We start from the raw sequence: 17,708 nt of genomic DNA, 5'->3' as shown, positions 1-17,708 counted from the left end.
AGCAGCTGAGCTTCATACCATTGCCACCAGAGCTCACGTCCACTGCCATGGCCTCTCATTGCTGAAGTTTTCTCCAATTTGAAGCCTGCTTCCACAAAGCCACATTTTACCCATCTTGAGCTTGGTGCAAAAAAGACATCTAAGTCAAACAGGACTTCCTGGACATCTGATCTTAATACATTTGCATGTTAGTCAAACTTATTCTTCTAAATTACTCATTTACTCTAGAAACCCCCCTCTTCTAACCAGTGCCTTTCTACAGTTTGAGTTCATGGTTCTCAACACACAGATAAAGCTTCACTCCTTCATAAAATGGTATTAATGCATCTTTGCTAAATATAACAGTTTCAATTATGTATCCTACCACCATTTTGCATACTAGAAGCTGCATCACCTTGAGGTTTCAACAGCTGATACCATGGATCAGTCGAAACACCTAAATTGGAGAACAAACCTGACTCTACACCAACAAGTTGGAGTGAGCATAAATCTGGGATGAATTTTGGCATAAAACAGTAAAATCAAATGAAGCAGTGGCTACACCTGAGCCTCCTTCATTAGTGGACACCTCACCAAGCTGGGGAAAGTGTTGGGATCCCACCATTCCTGAAGCACTTGGAAAAATAACTCCATGCAGTATGAAATTCTTTAAAGGAAAGCTGAAATGCCAAACACCACTCATCCCAGATTGCCATGGAGAAGTGGGGACTCAGATTTTGAGTGATTTCATTTGGGTTCAGTCCCTGACACTGCTTTCCCTACCTCTTAGATCAGTGTCCTTGTCACTAGGAATCTGAATAAAAGTGGACACCACAGTAACCTATTGAAGTGAAGGTGGTTGTGTGAGCTCTGAGTAACTTAATAAATTGAACCCAACTCCCAAGGAAAAAAGAAACCAACCAAATGAAAAAAACCTAACCTACAAATCTTTCATGGTCATACATCATTCAGTCTTGTCAAAACCCACACGCTTTGAGGAAATTTGAAAGTCAGACACTCAGGACATTGTCAGGAAACAGCACGTTTTCCTTTGCATAGCAACTGGGGGTGGGCTCACAGGACTGCAAATCTGTGCTTCAGCACCTGGTAAGAAAGATCCTTGATACGACTCACATTCTTTAATTTTAAATTCTGACCAGCTCTTCAATAGATGAACTTAGGCATTTAAATGCCAGAGCACATTCAGTCTCAAGAAAAAGACAGGTACACTCACAAAACTGCCAAAACCAAACCCACTGACAACACAACCAAATCAAAATCCATTGGTCTGGTTTATGGCACAGATGTCAAAAGCACAAACTCCTGCACATAGAATAGAATCATAGAATAATTTGGGTTGGAAGGGACCCCTAAAGGTCACTTATTCCGAACCCCTTGCAGTAAGCAAGGACACCCTCAACTACATCAGGTTGCTCAGAACCTTATCAAGCCTCACCTTGAGTATCTCCAGGGATGAGGCCTCACCTACCTCCCCAGGCAACCTGTTCCAGTTGTCCACTAGCCTCATAGTAAAGAACTTGTTCCTAAAATCCACTCTAAATCTACTCTACTCTAATTTAAAACCACTGCCCCTCGTCCTATCACTCAGGCTCTCACAAACAGTCCTTCTCCAGCCTTCCTGTAGGCCTCCTTCAGGTACTGGAAGGTTGCTATTAGGTCTCTCCAGATGCTTCTAATTCTTAGAATCCTGGCTTCAGCAAATAGACACCCAACTCCTACCAAAGTTTATCATGATGATTTAAGGCTGGAAGAGAAAGCATTCAAAATAAACCTCTGGTGGAGCTTTCTCCACCAGGTTTACCAGACTTCACCAAAAGAGCTTAAAAAACATGGAATTCGAAGACAAAGCACAGCAGCCACTTTTGCTTCTCCCTGTAAATGGGTGTAGGGAAGAAATATTTGCTCAAAGCCTAATGGAGAGAGGCTGAGAAGGGAACGTAAAGCAGCTCTCACCCCTCTGTAAATATTCCAATCATCAGAAGATTCTGCACTGCCCAAGACATCCTCCCTTTCTCTTTCATTTCTCTTCCTTTTCTCTTTCATTTCTCTTTCATCCTCCTCCAGAGGAAGATGTCACACAAGGGATTAAGGAGACAAAGGCATTTTGTGTGCAGTTTGACTTCAGGTGCCCATTCACAAACTCAAGTCAAATGCTTATTTCTGGCTCAAGCAGGCAACACACACAGTACAAAAACCTTAAATCACCCTACAAAACTGCTCAGGCTCCTGGTGCAGCTTAGTGGAGGTAGACACCTCCAAATTTCTTGCTGCAAAGGCACCTGCTTTCTCCAGAGCTTGAGCAAGGTGTCCAAGAGCTTGTTTCATACAGCAAGAGTGACTATTGTAGCTCAAAAATCAGGCCCTTACACCTCTGAATTTTGCCCACCAATTTTTTGCCAAGAGGTGTAGCACCAGGTGAAGTGTGAGATGCAACAGGAGCAGGCTGGGAGCAGGAAAGCAAGAAGTACTCTGCAGCTGAGGGCTTATACAGGACAAAAAAGCACACTGATGGGAAAGATAAAGGTTCACTGATAACCAGTCCTATCATGCTGTAGTATACATCATGCTCCAGAGTCTATATTAGTTCTCTGTTTTCTTTACACGTTTTTAACTGTTGATTTAATTTAATTTTGCCATGGCAGGATTAGCAGGCAGGCTACGGAGGTGAAAGGACATTACATTAAGACAGCACATTAATCCTCTATCCCACCCAAGGCAGAAGCAAAACCAAACAAATAGCAGCTTCCTGGAAATTGAATTTCTGTTATCCAGATGTCAAAGATGTAATACCCCAATTACACAAACTATTGCCAGTGAAGCATGCCAGTGAATATGCAATGTAAATGGGGTGAGCACAGAGCTGCAAAACTGCAGAGTCAGCATCTGGCTCTCTGAGTGAGTGATAATTAGCACTGTGTGTAGACACTAATAAACATTTATGTCTGAAATTACAACTTTTAGCAGTGTTAATAAAGGATATATTGGCAATTCTTAAAATAAAAGGGTCTTGAAAAGAATGTCATATTAAACAATGGCAGGCGCTTCCTGCGCTTGCACAGAGGTTTTTTTCCTCCCTAATTGCAAATGGCCACGCTATGTTGCTCAGAAATTAATCAACACAAGCACATACCTAAAAAAACTGGTTGTGTTTCTTTGGTCTCCCCATTAACATCATTGCTGTAGTCAGAGATCTTATATATCTCATGATGGTAATCTGGAATGAAAAACGATAAAAAAAATTAGAACTCAAGTGATCTGGAAAAAATGAACACTGAACACATTGCTACAGTTTTACTAGATAATTTATCAATATATCTGCAGTTTATTTCGTGTACATCAAATTAACCACAGAAAATGTGCTCTGTATCAGCACCTCCTAAAGAAACCTTTGCTCACACTGGAAAGACTCAGCTCAAATATTTCACAGATTTTAGGGAATAGCTACGCCTGCCCTAAATTACTGTGTTCATTTTCACAGCAAATTATCCCACCAGATGCCAATTATCTGGCTTCTTACTTTACAGATGGAAAGCAGATTTATCCAAAAATCTTCAACTTCACAGAGACTAAGGAAAACTTTCAAACTTCACCTTAATCAGAAAATCAGCAACATACATTAGGGCTGCACCGTTCAGCTATTCTGAGTTGTACTGGTGTCACTGGCCTCTGAATTCTGAAGAAAGGAGGATCAGGGACACCTTAGGATATTCATCTACAGAAACTAACATCTGTGACAACCCTGAGAATAAATATTAGCATATCCTATTCAGAGATGTCACAGGAAAAAAAAAATAAAATCACCACTGAATTTCTACTTCAAATAAAAGCGTATTTTGGTGTGAAGGTCTCTGCTGTAATCTATTCAGTATAACCAGAGCTTTGTTTACGTGTGTGTACAGAAGGAATAGTAAGTCCAAGAAAAAAAAAAAAAACAATTGTCTAAAGACAGCTCTCCTGGATGCTGTTTTTGACTCTGCTACTGGCACACACTTTGTCCTTCCTTCGGCAAATTGCTGAAGACTGAACAATATATTCAGTGTCTTGGAACAGCCACCTCCCCACCTAACAACTTCTTCAATGATCTCCCAGTTCCCAATGCTCTCAGCTACTCCCTTCGTAAACTGGTTTTTATATTTACTTGCCTCAGAAAAAGTGAGGCAGAGATTAAGTCATGGAAGAGCACTTCGGGGGATTCACTTAAAAGGCACTACAGCCACAGAGGGCAGGAGCTCCTCCTCCAGTGAGCAGCACACCTGCACCTCTAACAAAACAGCTACAGGATCAGAAAGGTCTCCTGGAAAGCCAAACTTTTTTGTTATGTGCTCTTTATTTGTACAGCACGACTGTCTCGAGGGCACAAGAGGAGGAACAACCCAATAAGTAAACGAGAACTGAGCCCAGTACAGAGACACAAAAGAAAGGAAAGGGCTTGGAAAGAAAATGAGGGGGAACAAAACACAACAGGGAGTTGGAGAGGTCAGTGGCAAGGTGCTACACAAAGGGTTCCTCTGCCTAGGGAGCACACCCAGCGAGTGAAACGGGTTTGAGATAACACATTGAGGAAGTAAAGCCTCCTTTCACAGGGCTAAAACTATGGGATTTCTGCTGACTGCCTTCCGTGGCCATTAGCACTCCTGTTGAGGAGGGGCAGTGATGGAGAGGTGGGCAGCTGGTGGCCAGCCAAGGTCAACCCACCACACTGCATTTTCATCCTTTCAAGGGCATCCAAGATCTGTTGAGAATTAATCCATGGAAACTAGGAATTAAATGACTTACAGACTCGTGGTCCTTAGATATATAGATTATACGTGGTTCCTTCTCTAGCACTTCCCTCCATACATCCAGCTGGTACCAATATTCTTCTGATCTACAGCTGCTGCCTTAAAGTCACAACATTTCACCCCAGAGACAGCTGTGATTTAGTGCAGGAATGGATTTCCTCTCCATATAGTCATTATTGACCATGTCAATAAGATGCTCTGAAGTTTTTTTGGGGACAGAACAAGCACTCTAAGGGCACACATTGTTAGCAGATGGTTTGTTACCAACGAATTGACACAGCACACCCTCTTCTCTTTGCTTTCCTTCTCCTGCCTCAGATGTCACAGTCCAGGCGCTGCGAAATCCATATGAATTTCACAACAGTAAACACTAAACTGTGACATTACAGAATGACTCCTGCAAGAGGCAAAGGCCAATTACATGAGACAAGTATTTATTCATAATTATCTTTCTAATCAACTGTGATAGAAAAAGAGTATGTGAGTGAAGACTCCCATGCAAAATGTCAGTTTTATCTCCTCTGTTCTCAAAGTACAAAGACATAATTCTCTCTCTAGAATGTTTTTAGTGTATTTTGACTATTTGACTTTACACATCCAAAAAAAAAAAAAAATCCCATATAAAATAAGAATTACTAACAATGAACCATCATAACTAAATTTATTTATTAAATAGTTTGTCCTATACACTGTCCTATACATATCTAAACCTGTAACAAGTGGCAAGGGAGAACTGGCAAAACAGTCACCTATTGCTGATAGCACACATATTCTTTTCACAGCTCCATGAGGACGGAAATAAATCCGAATCTTCAATTTCAGTTTTGCTTTTCCAAATGTGTCACTTCCTGCTCCCCCAGGTTCTGTCCCAGTCCAGCACTAACTCTGCCTTCAAGTTAGGAGCATGTTCAATATCACAATGCCCCAAACCTAGAAATTAAACCTCTCAACAGGTTTGCTAATGCACGCAGACCTCCAGCATGTTTCAGACAGGTCTGACAGCTCACTGCTCCTCTAGTTTTTAACAAGGAGTATGTGCAGCACTCCAGACCCCCCTGCAATGATACAAGTCATTATTTACTATTCCTGTCAGGAGAGTTTATTTCCACCTTTAAATTTCTTTGCATCAAACACGATTCTGCAGAGAGTCTGCAAAGACATCTCTCTACAGACAACAGGTCTTGATACTCCTGTGTGTGTGTGTCCCCTTCCCCCAGTGTGACATTACACCCAAGCAGTCACCTGCCTTGAACTTGGTATGCAGGACACAGACGGTGCTTCATGGAGATATTCCTGCCCAATACTTGCAAACACAAAAGGAAAAAAGAGCTCAAGACAAATCCACGAGGGTGAAAAGATCTCATCAGCCGGAGAAGGGATAAAGTCCCAACTAAAATAAATCCCTAAGGCTGGGAAGTCCACCTGTTAAAATGCCTACCAGCGCCTGTATCTTATTACTAAAAAAAAAAAACCAACAAAAAAACAACCCAAAACAAACATCCAAACCCAACATGAAGAAGACTGAAACACAGAGCTGTGCTTCTTCCTTGACATGAATCCAAATATTTTGCCCCCGACAATCTCTTATAAAATACCCTCTTTTCCAAGAGCAAACACACCCTGAGTGAACAAGTTACACGCCAGCGGCTCTCCCCTGCCCACGTACAATTAATTAGTCGCGTGGATTTTTAATAAAGCAACCTCTACTCGGCTTTTCTTTGAAATACGCGGATGTACGCAGTCAAGGGGAGGAAAAAACCACCCAAAACACAATAAATGCACAGGAGTTGAATACTAAGAAGGTCCGCTGCTGCTCAAGTGTCATTATTTTCTGCTCGCTTCCTGATTTTACCATTTCTCCCCCCCTTCATAGCAGGATTTACCACGAAACACGATCCAACTTTATTTTGTGTGCTAGATCTGTCTGGAAAAAACACGTCCACCTTTCCGGGGGGGGCCGGGGAGGGGGGGGAGGTGGAAGGGTGTTGTTTTTGCAACAACACATTAACACATATTAAAAAAAAAAAAAAAAAAAAAAAAAAAAAAAAAAAAAAAAGGGAAAGGGGGGTGAAAAAAAAAATTAAAGCAATAAAAGGCGTGCAATGGTTTCGGGGAGTTCAACCAGAGGATTGCGGAGTTAAATAACAGAGCCGGGGAGGGGGAGGCGATGGGGGGAGCGGGAGCCCGGGCGTTTCATAACGCCCCGCTCCCCCCGGTGCCAAAGTCGGGGCTGCCCCCGGCCAGGGAACAAAGCCCCGGCCACCCCCGCCGCCCCCCGCCCGCCGCCGCCGCCGCCTTTACCTTCGTTGATCAGTTTAAAGCTTTGGGATTTCCTGCTTCTCTTCCTCTGGGTGAACTCCATGGTGCGGACAGGAAGCGGCGGGGCGGCGGGGCGGCCGGGCGGCCACCCGGCGGTGGCAAGACCAAGGTCCGTCTCTTTAATCAGCAAAACACGCGGGGGTTGGGAGACGGCGGCTCCGGCCGGCGGGTCAATAAAAGGGATCTGGGACAAGTTGGCTCCGGTCTTCTACCCCCCCCTCCCCGTGCCTCCCGCCCCAAACTTTAAGGGAAAGCGGGGTGCGGCGGGGGGAGCCCCGCTGGGGCGATGCCGGGCAGCGCCGCCGCCGCCTTCCCCCCCGCCGGCTGCGCGGCCGCGGCCCGGCGGCGAAGGGCGGCCCGCAATGGCTCGCCGCCGGCTCCGGGACCCCGGTGCCACCTGCTGGGGGAAGGCGGCGCGCAGCCCGGCGCTCCCCGCGGCGGTTCCGCCAAACCGCCGGCCGTAAGCCGCCACCCCGAGGCCGCTCCGTCGCCGCACGACACGCCGGGGAAAGCGGCCGAGCCCCGCCGCGGGGACGGCGGAGAGTGGGGCTGAAGAGAGAAAGAGAGGGGCTGAGAGGGCAGCGCCATTTTGTGTGTGTCCCCCCTTCCCGCCGCCTCCGCCCCCCACTCCCCCCCGTCCTCACACACCCACCCCCCCGCCTGCCCTCACGGGCACTTGCGCGCTCCCCGTGCCGTGCCCCGCCGCCGCCACCGCCACCGCCACCCGTTCCCCTTCCCGCCCCCGGGAAGGCCCCGCGGCTTCCCGGCAAGCAGGCGGGGGGTGCCCGGCCGTGAGAGAGAGCGGCGGCCTCCCGGGCGCGGCCTTTGCGTCGCAGCCGCCGGGCGGTCGGGCCCCGGCGGCGTCGGTGGGTTCCCTGAGGGGCTGCGGGACGGGGGGGAAACTCTTCGTGTTTAGCGGGACCGGAGAGGTTCTCGGGACAAGGTCCGGTGGGGATGGGGTTGAACTTGACGCTGGTGGGGCCGCGGTGTGGGGGAAGTGGGCAAACACCTCGAAACGGGGTTTGGGTGATGCTAACAGCTGCTTGTTACCTTGTTTTACAGCATTTATCGCGTCCCAGCCCAAGGCCCGGAGGATCGCGCTGTACCGGGCTGAGGGATGCTGAGTTTCACCCGCCCGGGTTAAACGCGGAGTTAGGAGGTGGAATCGCTGTAGGCAGGAGAAGAGAGTTGAAGTCCTCCGGAGAAGTGGGACTTGTTGTGTCTGGCAACCCTCCGACGGTCACCGAGGGGTCACCGTGGGCATAAGGATGGCCCGGAGACCGCAGGCACCAGCACCTTGATTTATTCACCACTTGATGCCTTCACCCGTGCTTCCAGTTCACTTACGGCGTTCACTTTGTTCCTGGTGTAACGTTTTTCTTAGTCAAGAGTGCTTTTGCCAAAATTAGTTTGTGGTGTACCTTTTTTTTTACACTCGGCAGCGCTTTTGTCTGTTGCCTGTGGAGGAAAGACCCAGGCTTTTACAGTTGTGACTACCAATAACTGAAAACACAGCTCCCGATCATCATCTTGTGTTTTGTGTGCAGTCAGGCTGTGTTTTGACAAGGAGAGGAATATGTGCTACTTGCAGACGCCTACTCCAACAGATGCAAATGCAGATCTTCCCGTGGCCTAGTCAGAGTACCCAGGAGAATCCTGCTGGCTCCAGTAATATTGACTGACCCTATCACTTGGAATAATGCCACAAAATTAGTAAGAGGAAAGTGAACTGAATATTAACAATAGTGATCTGTATCCCGACTGTGTGCACAGACAGTCAGACCTGCTGCTTTCTCTCGTGGAAGCTGTTGTCCAAATACTGTGCAGGTAGTATACACGGTTCTGAAAAACCAAAGTCAGGAAACAGGTTTAATGGTGAAGCAATATCAGAAAATGTGCTTAATGGTAAAATTTATTAGACTCTGGAAAATTAAATTCAGGAGGGAGATTATGGAACCCTCACAGATTGGGTAAGGGTGTGATAGTCTATTAAATTGCTAAGTGGAAAATCCCAGAGGCAATCAATATGCTACTTTTGGAATTTTCCTAAACTTCCCTGTAAGACTTTGTGAAAGGAAACTGGGCTAACATACTATTTAAAATCCTGCATTATATATTTTTGGGAGGATGCTGAAGCAGCAAAGGTAGATGGATGTCATATGCTGTTTGCTAAATTGTGTGGGTCCAATTCGTCTCTGGCACAGTGCAGAGAAGTCAAGTCTGAAATGCATCAGCATTATGTGCCTAAATTTTGTGTACAAAAGGAGTATTTTGTTTTTTGTTTTTGTCTCCCCAAGCAGTCTGCTGATTCCTGTCTGCTAACTTCATGTACAAGTCTTCCAGCATTGCTGAAACTGTTGTGTTTGACTCTCATCCTTTCTGAGACAACAGGAGAATTTTTATAAAGCATAAAGCCTTCATTTACTGTTCAACTCACATGATAGGCTTTATCCTGCATTTGCCAGAGAAATGTGCCACAAAAATAAAAGGTCCTTTCTGTTTTCCTCTATTACCCCATGTTGCACAACGTTTTGGGGTATAATTTACGAAAAAGTGATGGCAGTGTTTCATCATCTGCTCCCTTTCTCCTTTTAGTTTTCCTTCTCTGTGTTGGATTTTTTTTGCTTAAAGGGATGCTCATGATTCAAAATGACATTTCAGTCTGACTGCTGCACACTTCAGTTTCAAGTAACATTTTATGGGAGTTAGCACATCCCCTTTTTCATTAGTATATCTTATTGTGCTTCTTGTGAATTTAAGAGATTCTATTATTTTGCCTGATTCTGCAAGCAAACCTAATGATGATTACTCAGATGGGTAAATCTTGTGATTTTCATTTATTAAATTAGCCTGTTTGGATACCTAGGCCCCAATCCTGCCACCTCATCTGCATAAAAGTGAATTAGAAACTAGGGCGAGGTGACTTTAGGTCAAAGTCTTCTAGTTATCCACACAACATGTAGGAGGATCCTGTAGCTGAAAAACAAGCTTTCTGTCCTGTACTGCTAATGTTCCTCAGCCATGACTTAAAAAAAAAAAAAAAAAAGCTACTTCAGGAACTCAGAGTCCCCGTGTGCAGTAAGTTGTGAGCCTGTTGTGGGGCATTTTGGGGTGGGTATTGTACAACTGGACTCAGACCATCTGCTCATTTATCATTGGTCACCATTGCATTATTCAAGCTGGAGAAAGCCAGAGATGAAAGTCCTCTTTATTCCATTAGAATGGCTGCCTTGTGTCACCCTAGATAGTCACTGGCTGCAGTGCCCTGGCAGCCAAGTGACTTCAGATAAAGTGCACTGGCTCTGAGGGGCAGTCAGCATTTAATTCTATCTTTTATTTCAGTTAATGCCTTGGTATTGGATCATTATTATTACATAGTAAGAACCCATAGTTCCTTTTTTCCCTGGTGAAAATGTGGAAAAATCAGAGTATTTTGTATATATTAATGAACAGTCACAAAGTATTTCCTCCCATCAAACTGTTGAGTAATGTTTTTCAAAATGCCATGAAATCAGCTAACTAAATAAGGGCTTTATCTTGCAGCATATCCCAGGTCAGTATGATTATCCCTGACTACTTCCTAGTTAACAATTTATTATGCTGCAAGTTACTTTCAAAATATTTCTTCCCCGTTCTACCTGATACTCATTTCTCCAACAATTTTTTGGTGTGTAAAATATTTTTTTTTCACTTCAGATGCTAAATCAATTAAATATAATAAATCTAGCAATATTTCAGTATAAACAACTGCAGTGCTCTTCACATCAACATGTCCCAGACTTTTTCTTTGCTTCCAGGCTCACAGGTGTGTCCAGTTCATTATAATATTTTTATTATTATTCAGAAAACAGGACAACGTAGGACAAAGAAGACTGAAGAATCCTAGAACTGAGGAGAATTAAAGGGTGTATAGAGCTCTTAAGAGCTCCTTCAGCTTTTCAGTTGGAAGAATTATACTGGAAAAAGCCTGACAAGCTCAATGATTTGGTATTTTAAGTCTAATGTCAAGGAATTCATGTGAGGCCGGGTGAGGTAGGAAGAGGCTGCTGACTGTCACATTAATAGTGCCAGGGTTATTCATTTGGGAACCTGAAGAAGTTCAGTGTGGCATTAGGAAGCAGGAGAGGGGTGAAGAGGTAAATTAGAGGCCAGGAGCTACACAGGTGACAGGCTAATAGGTTCTCTGTTCTGGTCAGTTATGTGGAATGACTGTCACTGAGGATTTTATAAACTGTGGGTAGCATTATTTTTGCCCTGCTGGTTTCCAAGGATAATTTTGTGGTCATACAGAATCCATAGGCAGGACTTCTTCTTAGCTCCCAACCTGACCCAACCTGACAATAGGTCACCTTGATGCTGTGCTACCTTATTACAAACTCACTTTCAGGGGGTTTTGTGTTGGCATATCTGAGGACCAGATCATTACAGAGCTGAGCTGCTGGTTGTCCTGAAGAAGCCCAAAGCACATGAGTGCTGTTTGTTTTCCAATTCCACCTGAAGTTCTTCCTGTTATTATTTTAGTCACAGTACTTGACATCCTACGTCTCCATCCTTAGTCTCTTTTTTCCTTTGGGACACTGTTTAAAAATGGCTTTTTGACCCTTTTGCTGCTTGTTAATCTTCCTCATGCAAATCCAAAAGAAAATTGAATGTTTTCGTCTGTTTGCCAGCTCAGGGAGACCAAAACATTCCAGAACTGTTTCAACAATAAAGAATATAACTGAATCTATGTACAAAGTGTTCTTTGTGTCTGCAGTTACAAACCCTCTGTATACTTCTGTATCAGAATGCAAACCCCATTGGGACTGTAAGGCTGGGCTTTTCCCCCTCTTTGTCATTTTACACGTAGCTTGGGCTAAGACTGCAAAGAAGGGCAATATAGTCCAGGAGTCAAAGTTTGGTGGTCATCCACTCTGATAAAATACTTGTAGGGTAATTGGATATTAAGGTATTAACTCTTCCCTAGGACAAACCAGTTTTTGGATTCTGGGAGGAGTGGCTGGAGAGACCTTGGTGTTTCAGCAATAACTGTTGTTGGAGGATAAAGAAAAGGTCTCAATGATTTAATAAAGCTTTGGGTAAAAGAAGTCTGCCCATATACCTGCATGTCCTGGGCTTCTCTGCAACACTGAGAAACCATGAGCTGCACAAATTTTGCCACTTACAAGCCAAGATGTTTCAAAGGAACTGAGGGCAATGTGGGTACGGCTCATTTTTTTGCCTAGAACTTTGGGGTTTGTGCTAAAAAAAAGAGTAATAGTGCTTAGACATTTTACCCTGGATGTGTCTTTGCATTGCTACCACCTCTGTCCAAGGAGATGAGGTGTAAAACCAGTCTGGCACTGCAGGAAGGGGCATGTTTGAGCTTTGGGTTGTTGAGGAATTGATTTTGATCCTGGGAGCCTAAGCACAGCTGCTATGATGTTGTTCATCATTTCTGATTCATGTTACAGACACAGATTGTGAGAAGCTCTGTTCAGGCTACAGCAGCCTAATGAGTCCCCCACTAGGAAGAGTTCAGAGAAGGTTTTGCTACTGAACGTACCTACATGTTGGTGTCAGTTTGTTTCAGTCCCAGCAGCTGAAGGCAGTTTTAAGGGTGCAGCCATGGAAAGAGCCAATCACTGGAGCTGTGGATGGAAAATGCAGAACCAGCTGCTGGAACAATAGCATTTAGCAATGTTAGACAGCTCCTTGAGGCTGCAGGATGAAGAAGCCCAGAAAACAGCCATCTTCCTAGAAGTCCTGACTGAGACCAATGTGGGGACATTATGCTGTGCCTCCCCAGCTCAGCCTTTTTGGCATTTCCAGCTTGCCACAAGGAGCTGCTCCCTGTGTCTCAGTTCTGCCTTGATCCTCCTCCGTTTCTCCTGCCACACATTAGGAAATGCACTTGCACTGAAGTCAATGGGAGTTTGAAAACTAAAAGTAATGTGTGCTTTGGTATGCTACTAATCCACTTATTTGGATCCTCTTACTGCTCCTCTGGGCTGCCCTGATCCCCTCTATCAGCCCACCCAGCTGCTCTGATCTGCTCTCTAAACTTCTGCTCTGGCTATATTAGCATCCCTGTCAACTCACAGGGCTGCTGCCTCCATGCCTTCAATCCCCTCTCCCAATGAGAGTCTCTCCACTGAATTATAATCCTTGTAGCTCAGAATACTGATGCAAGCTAAAATAAATTCATGAAAAGTTGCTGTGGCTCCTACTAAGATGTTCTATTTCCCTAAATGTTTTCAAACAGTACTTAATTTTAGGCTGGAGAAATAGCTTAAGACATGTTCATAACCACCTGCCTACTTTTCAGTGCTAAAAAAATGAAATTTCATTGCGGGGTACAATGGAGTTCAAAATCTACTCACATATGCACTTTTTAAAGAGAGATTATGTGAATTTAATATCTGTGTCAGGCTGGAGGCTGACAACATCTGAAAATGATGCTTTTATTCAGCAGTAACAGATATGCAGTAGCATTTTCATTAATGCCCCTGGATTTACCCCTCAGGGATGTGTAGATACTGAAGACTCCATCACCCATCCAATGCTCAGCCTCCTACTGCTGAGGCAGCCAATGCAGCTGAATGGATATTTTCTCTGAGATGGACACATCCTGCAGGGATTAAATGGACAACACAGCAGTATCATCATTCAATAGCAACTTTGATTTCTTGCCTGGGTTGAAGAGAAGCTACTGAGCTCAAACACAGAAGTACAATACTTTACACTCAACCAGTTATCTTCTGTACATAAAACAAGCCAGATCTGTTTGGCACATACAATCTGTTTGTTCACATACAATTTGAACACAGCTAAAATGTCTCAAAACCAAGGGTTCTGTAGTTTAGTCATTGCTTTGGGGCAGGTTGAGGAGAGAGACAATTGTGTGGCTCTAAACTCAGTGCATGAAATTTGACAAATCAGTCTGCATTTGCAGGGCTTAGTCCTGTTACAGCACCTTTCTTGGAAAGACTTTGCTGCCTGATGCCAAGAGTATGTTCCCCACTGAATGTGGTTTGCCCCATACTTCTGTAGTGCTAGAAAGAACATCTACAGAAATCAACAACAACAACAACAACAACAACAACAACAACAACAACAACAAAAAACCAAAAACAAACAAACAAAAAAAACCATCATGATAATTTTCTTCCAAGGTGTTTTGAATTCATTATCAGTCAAAAATGGCAACTGCTGTCCAAAGAGCAGAGTCTCCCCAGTGACATCTTGGGACTGATTCATTAGGGGCTCTGATGACACAGTGCCATAAGCTGAGTAACCAACACTGTTTCCTGAAACAAGAAATTTTTCCTCAGATATTTCCTGTACCAGCCAGCTTGGTGAATATTAGCTGTTCTTAAATGTAAAGCTTTTTAGAAGCAAGAATGAGATTTCACCTCACCTCAGTTTTACAGATAATAAAGCTGCTGGGATAGGAATTGAGCCATGCTTCCTTTTAGACAAGCTAAACAACTGACCTAAATATTCCTTTATCAAAACAAGAAGATAATTATCATTCAAACTCTTATTTCAAGCATGTTTCTGAAAGTCACACTAAGCTTACTAACCAGGAACCTCCATATGGATGTCACTGCTTTTTAATGGTGCCTCACAGAGGTCTGTCCTGGCAGACAGGAACTGTGGGGGTTGACTTACCACAAGAATCAATCCAGCAATGCTTTAAAAAGCAAAACAAAGCAAATTTGAATGCCACCTGCTTCTTTTAGCCCTAATGATGCACAAATATTAGATGCTTTTGAAGACTTTTGCTGGTTAGAAACGCCAGGAACTTCTTTCCTGCCACTGCTTCACCTGTGATCTTTTCTTGTCTTTGCCAGTGGCTGTTTGGACACCCGTGGTGGAGCACTTCTCCCCACTTCTTATCCTTATCCTTCCCTCTGGCTGAATGTTTCTCAGCTTCTGACCTCCTGGAGATTGTGTGCTACTGCTTAGTCAGTTCTGAAAGGTAAATAAGGTAAAGGTAGCCTAGTATAAGGGACCTGAATTCATGATACAGAGTGAACAGCCACTTCTCCAGTGCAAGAGATGTAGGGAAGTGCAATTTGCAAACCTTAGCAGAAGGGCTACCAAAAATGAGAATGGGGAGCTGGATGGGTTAATCCCTTCCAAGCAGTTAAGAACTGCTTTAATATATGAAGAAAAAGGCTACATTTGGGGCTCCCTGTGCCAGAAGTGGGCATATTTAGTCATGGTATAAAGGCAATTTTATCAAATGTCTTTTTTTTTGTTATAGCATTTTGAAGATGAATAAAAGGAACCATGTACCTAACTGAAAAAGATTTCCAAGAGTGATCTGTGCCCTGGGTTACCTGAAATGAGTTTTCCCACCATTTCTGTCTGCTGTAAGGCATCAGTTCTGCCTCTGTGTGAAAGCAGACACTGACTGCCTTGGGGTTTTCCCCTATTTGAATAACAGAAAAGTGAAACTGGATACTCATAAAGTATTGAATGCAACCTGAAAACAGCTAAATATAAACTGAACACAGCAACTGAGCTACTGAAATCACTCTGCTCAGCTTCACAACTTCAGCAAATAGATGGCATCTGGGTTGTTTGAGTGAAATGGTGTATTTCTGAGCTGCCTTCAATAATCTTCCTGTAAGCTGACAGTCGGCTTGCAGCAGATAAAGCTGAGCAATCACTTAGTCATCAAGAAATTGGAATGAAACACCTCATGTATGTTTTAAGATTCTTTTACTTGCAAGGCTCTCATGAATGTTCCAAGATTTTGAGTAACTTCTACATTTCCCTTTTCAGCCTTGATTCCATATGGAATGCTGTGGAGAGAATTACTTCAAAGTAGCTTTGTGGTTAACTCTGTGGGGTTGTTCCAGAGGTCTGCGGAAACCTGGATCTAGGAAAAACATGGGTAGCACTATTGCTTCCAGACCCAGGCTCAGTTGCACTGAGCTTTCAAGACTCAGCAAGAGGTTTTTGGGAGAGCTTAATGGCCTGGATAGAGCCCTGACAGCAAATATAACATTTATTAATCACATGTGAGACAGAAATACACAGCCAACATTGTACCAAATCTGCAGTATTGCCCTGAAAAGCAACCCAGGAGCAGCAGAAAACAAATAGACAAGCTAAGGATTTATAGCAGTGATCTAATTGAGCCTAATGAATATTGTCATATATAATAAATTGATAGTTTGAAATACAGCTTGGAAAAGCACCTATTTCACATGTCTGCAAAAGGATCATTGCATGGAAGAGAGACTGGCCCAGGGAAGGAACTGTCTATTTACCACACTGCTAAGCAGTTTCCATAGTATAAGAACTTCTCAGAGCAAGAGAGACTTGGAGAAACCCTTGTGCAGTGCAGAGGAACAGCTTCCAGTGTATGGTCCAAGAAGCAGAGCTCATAATGTCAGCTTTCATATGTGTCATGAGTTTTTCCAGCCAGGGGTGTCCCAGATACCTGCCCTACAAGCACACAGCATGTGTGAATGGAGACAGGGAGAGGAGAACAGATCCATAATGAAGCAGGCAGGGACCATAACAAATTGCCAGCAGATACCCCCTCAGGAAGATGTTCTGTGGAACAGAAGAGCTTTGAACAGAGTCCAGCCCAGACTTGACCCTACCAGCTCAACAATTCATGTCCTTCAGAAAACGTTGCCATGACCCAACATAAAGAGAAGTCAAATAGATTTGGTACCCTGGAAATCAGGGAAGGAGCTGGAATGGATCTCCTCAGAAGCTGTCAGCAAAAGAAAAAGAAGGTACAACCACTTCTTATACAACAGAAAATTTTCTCTTCAGAAAAAGAAAGCTTGAGGACATGGATGAAACTTCCCCTCCTTCCTTTCTTCAGGGAGATTTTAGTGAATGTCCTCAGAAAAACAGAGCTGACATACATATTTGCATACATACAGCAATAGTTTTGGGAGATATGTTATACTTTGTAGATTGTCACTTCTCTTCCACAGGGCAAGACAACTGTCTTGATCACACCAGGGATTCACCTTAAAGGATGCTTTGATTTGCAGGCAAGAGAGCACAGAACAGCAATACTGGAGGAAGAGCACCAGATCAGTCATGGAGGGTTGTGTCAATGTTCCTGAACTTTTAGACACCTTTCAGAGGTATAGCATTCATTTCAAACCTAGCCAAAGTTGTTTTACCAACATAATACATTAAGCTGCTTCCCTTCTCCATTATAGTCCTCCCTGACACCTTATTGGTTTTGATTTTGATAAACCTGGAAATCTTTTATCTGGTGTCATCTCACAGTAGCTGCATCATTCTTGTGACTACTGTGTGTGAGCTGGCTTTCCTCATCCATTTAGCACTGTCTCTAACTGAGATACAATGTCAAACCAGAGCAAGAAATGAAGCAAGGTCTAAGGCTGTGTCTGCACTACAGCTAACTGAGGGAGGCAGCTGACACTTGAACACAAGTATCTGGGTTTGTTTGCCATAAAGTCCACTAAAGAATATTCCTACAACCTCACAATTTATGCCCTTACCCAAGTGTGGGTCCTGGGCCTCTCTGCTGAAACTTTCTGAGATCCTTTCAGTGTCAGATGTGAAATAATTTCCTTTTTAGAAGAACTACAGAACAGTGTAGTAGGGAGGACTGCTCCT

At 43.9% G+C, this 17,708-nt stretch overlaps 1 protein-coding gene and 1 long non-coding RNA gene across 7 annotated transcripts in view; one reads left to right on the top strand and one right to left on the bottom strand.

Moving 5' to 3' along the window:
• The window catches only part of BEND7 (BEN domain containing 7), a 47,302-nt gene extending 39,814 nt beyond the window's left edge, over window positions 1-7,488 (bottom strand). The window contains exons 1-2 of one of the 5 annotated variants that reach the window (XM_071734094.1): window positions 7,083-7,488; window positions 3,131-3,214 (exon numbers count right to left, since the gene is read on the bottom strand). In XM_071734094.1, the coding sequence (XP_071590195.1) occupies window positions 3,131-3,214; window positions 7,083-7,143 (145 nt within the window). In that variant the 5' untranslated portion in view covers window positions 7,144-7,488. Of the gene's footprint in view, window positions 1-3,130; window positions 3,215-4,776; window positions 4,801-7,082 lie in introns of those variants that run through there. The other 4 variants (XM_071734095.1, XM_071734093.1, XM_071734097.1 and 1 more) reach the window with 4 other exon arrangements.
• Window positions 7,489-7,707: 219 nt separating this feature from the next.
• On the top strand, window positions 7,708-13,370 carry LOC139791633 (uncharacterized). 2 transcript variants are annotated; one of them, XR_011723977.1, is made up of 3 exons: window positions 7,712-8,043; window positions 8,163-10,178; window positions 12,554-13,370. It is a non-coding gene; the product is annotated as an uncharacterized lncRNA (long non-coding RNA). The 2 variants fall into 2 exon arrangements; XR_011723976.1 differs by lacking the exon at window positions 12,554-13,370 and having other exon boundaries at window positions 7,708-8,043; window positions 8,163-9,454.
• Window positions 13,371-17,708: the final 4,338 nt, after the last annotated feature.

Source organism: Heliangelus exortis, chromosome 1 (assembly GCF_036169615.1).
Source record: "Heliangelus exortis chromosome 1, bHelExo1.hap1, whole genome shotgun sequence".
NCBI lineage: Eukaryota > Metazoa > Chordata > Aves > Apodiformes > Trochilidae > Heliangelus > Heliangelus exortis.
The sequence above is the reverse complement of the archived record's forward strand: the minus strand, read 5'-3'. Positions and strand labels throughout refer to the sequence as shown.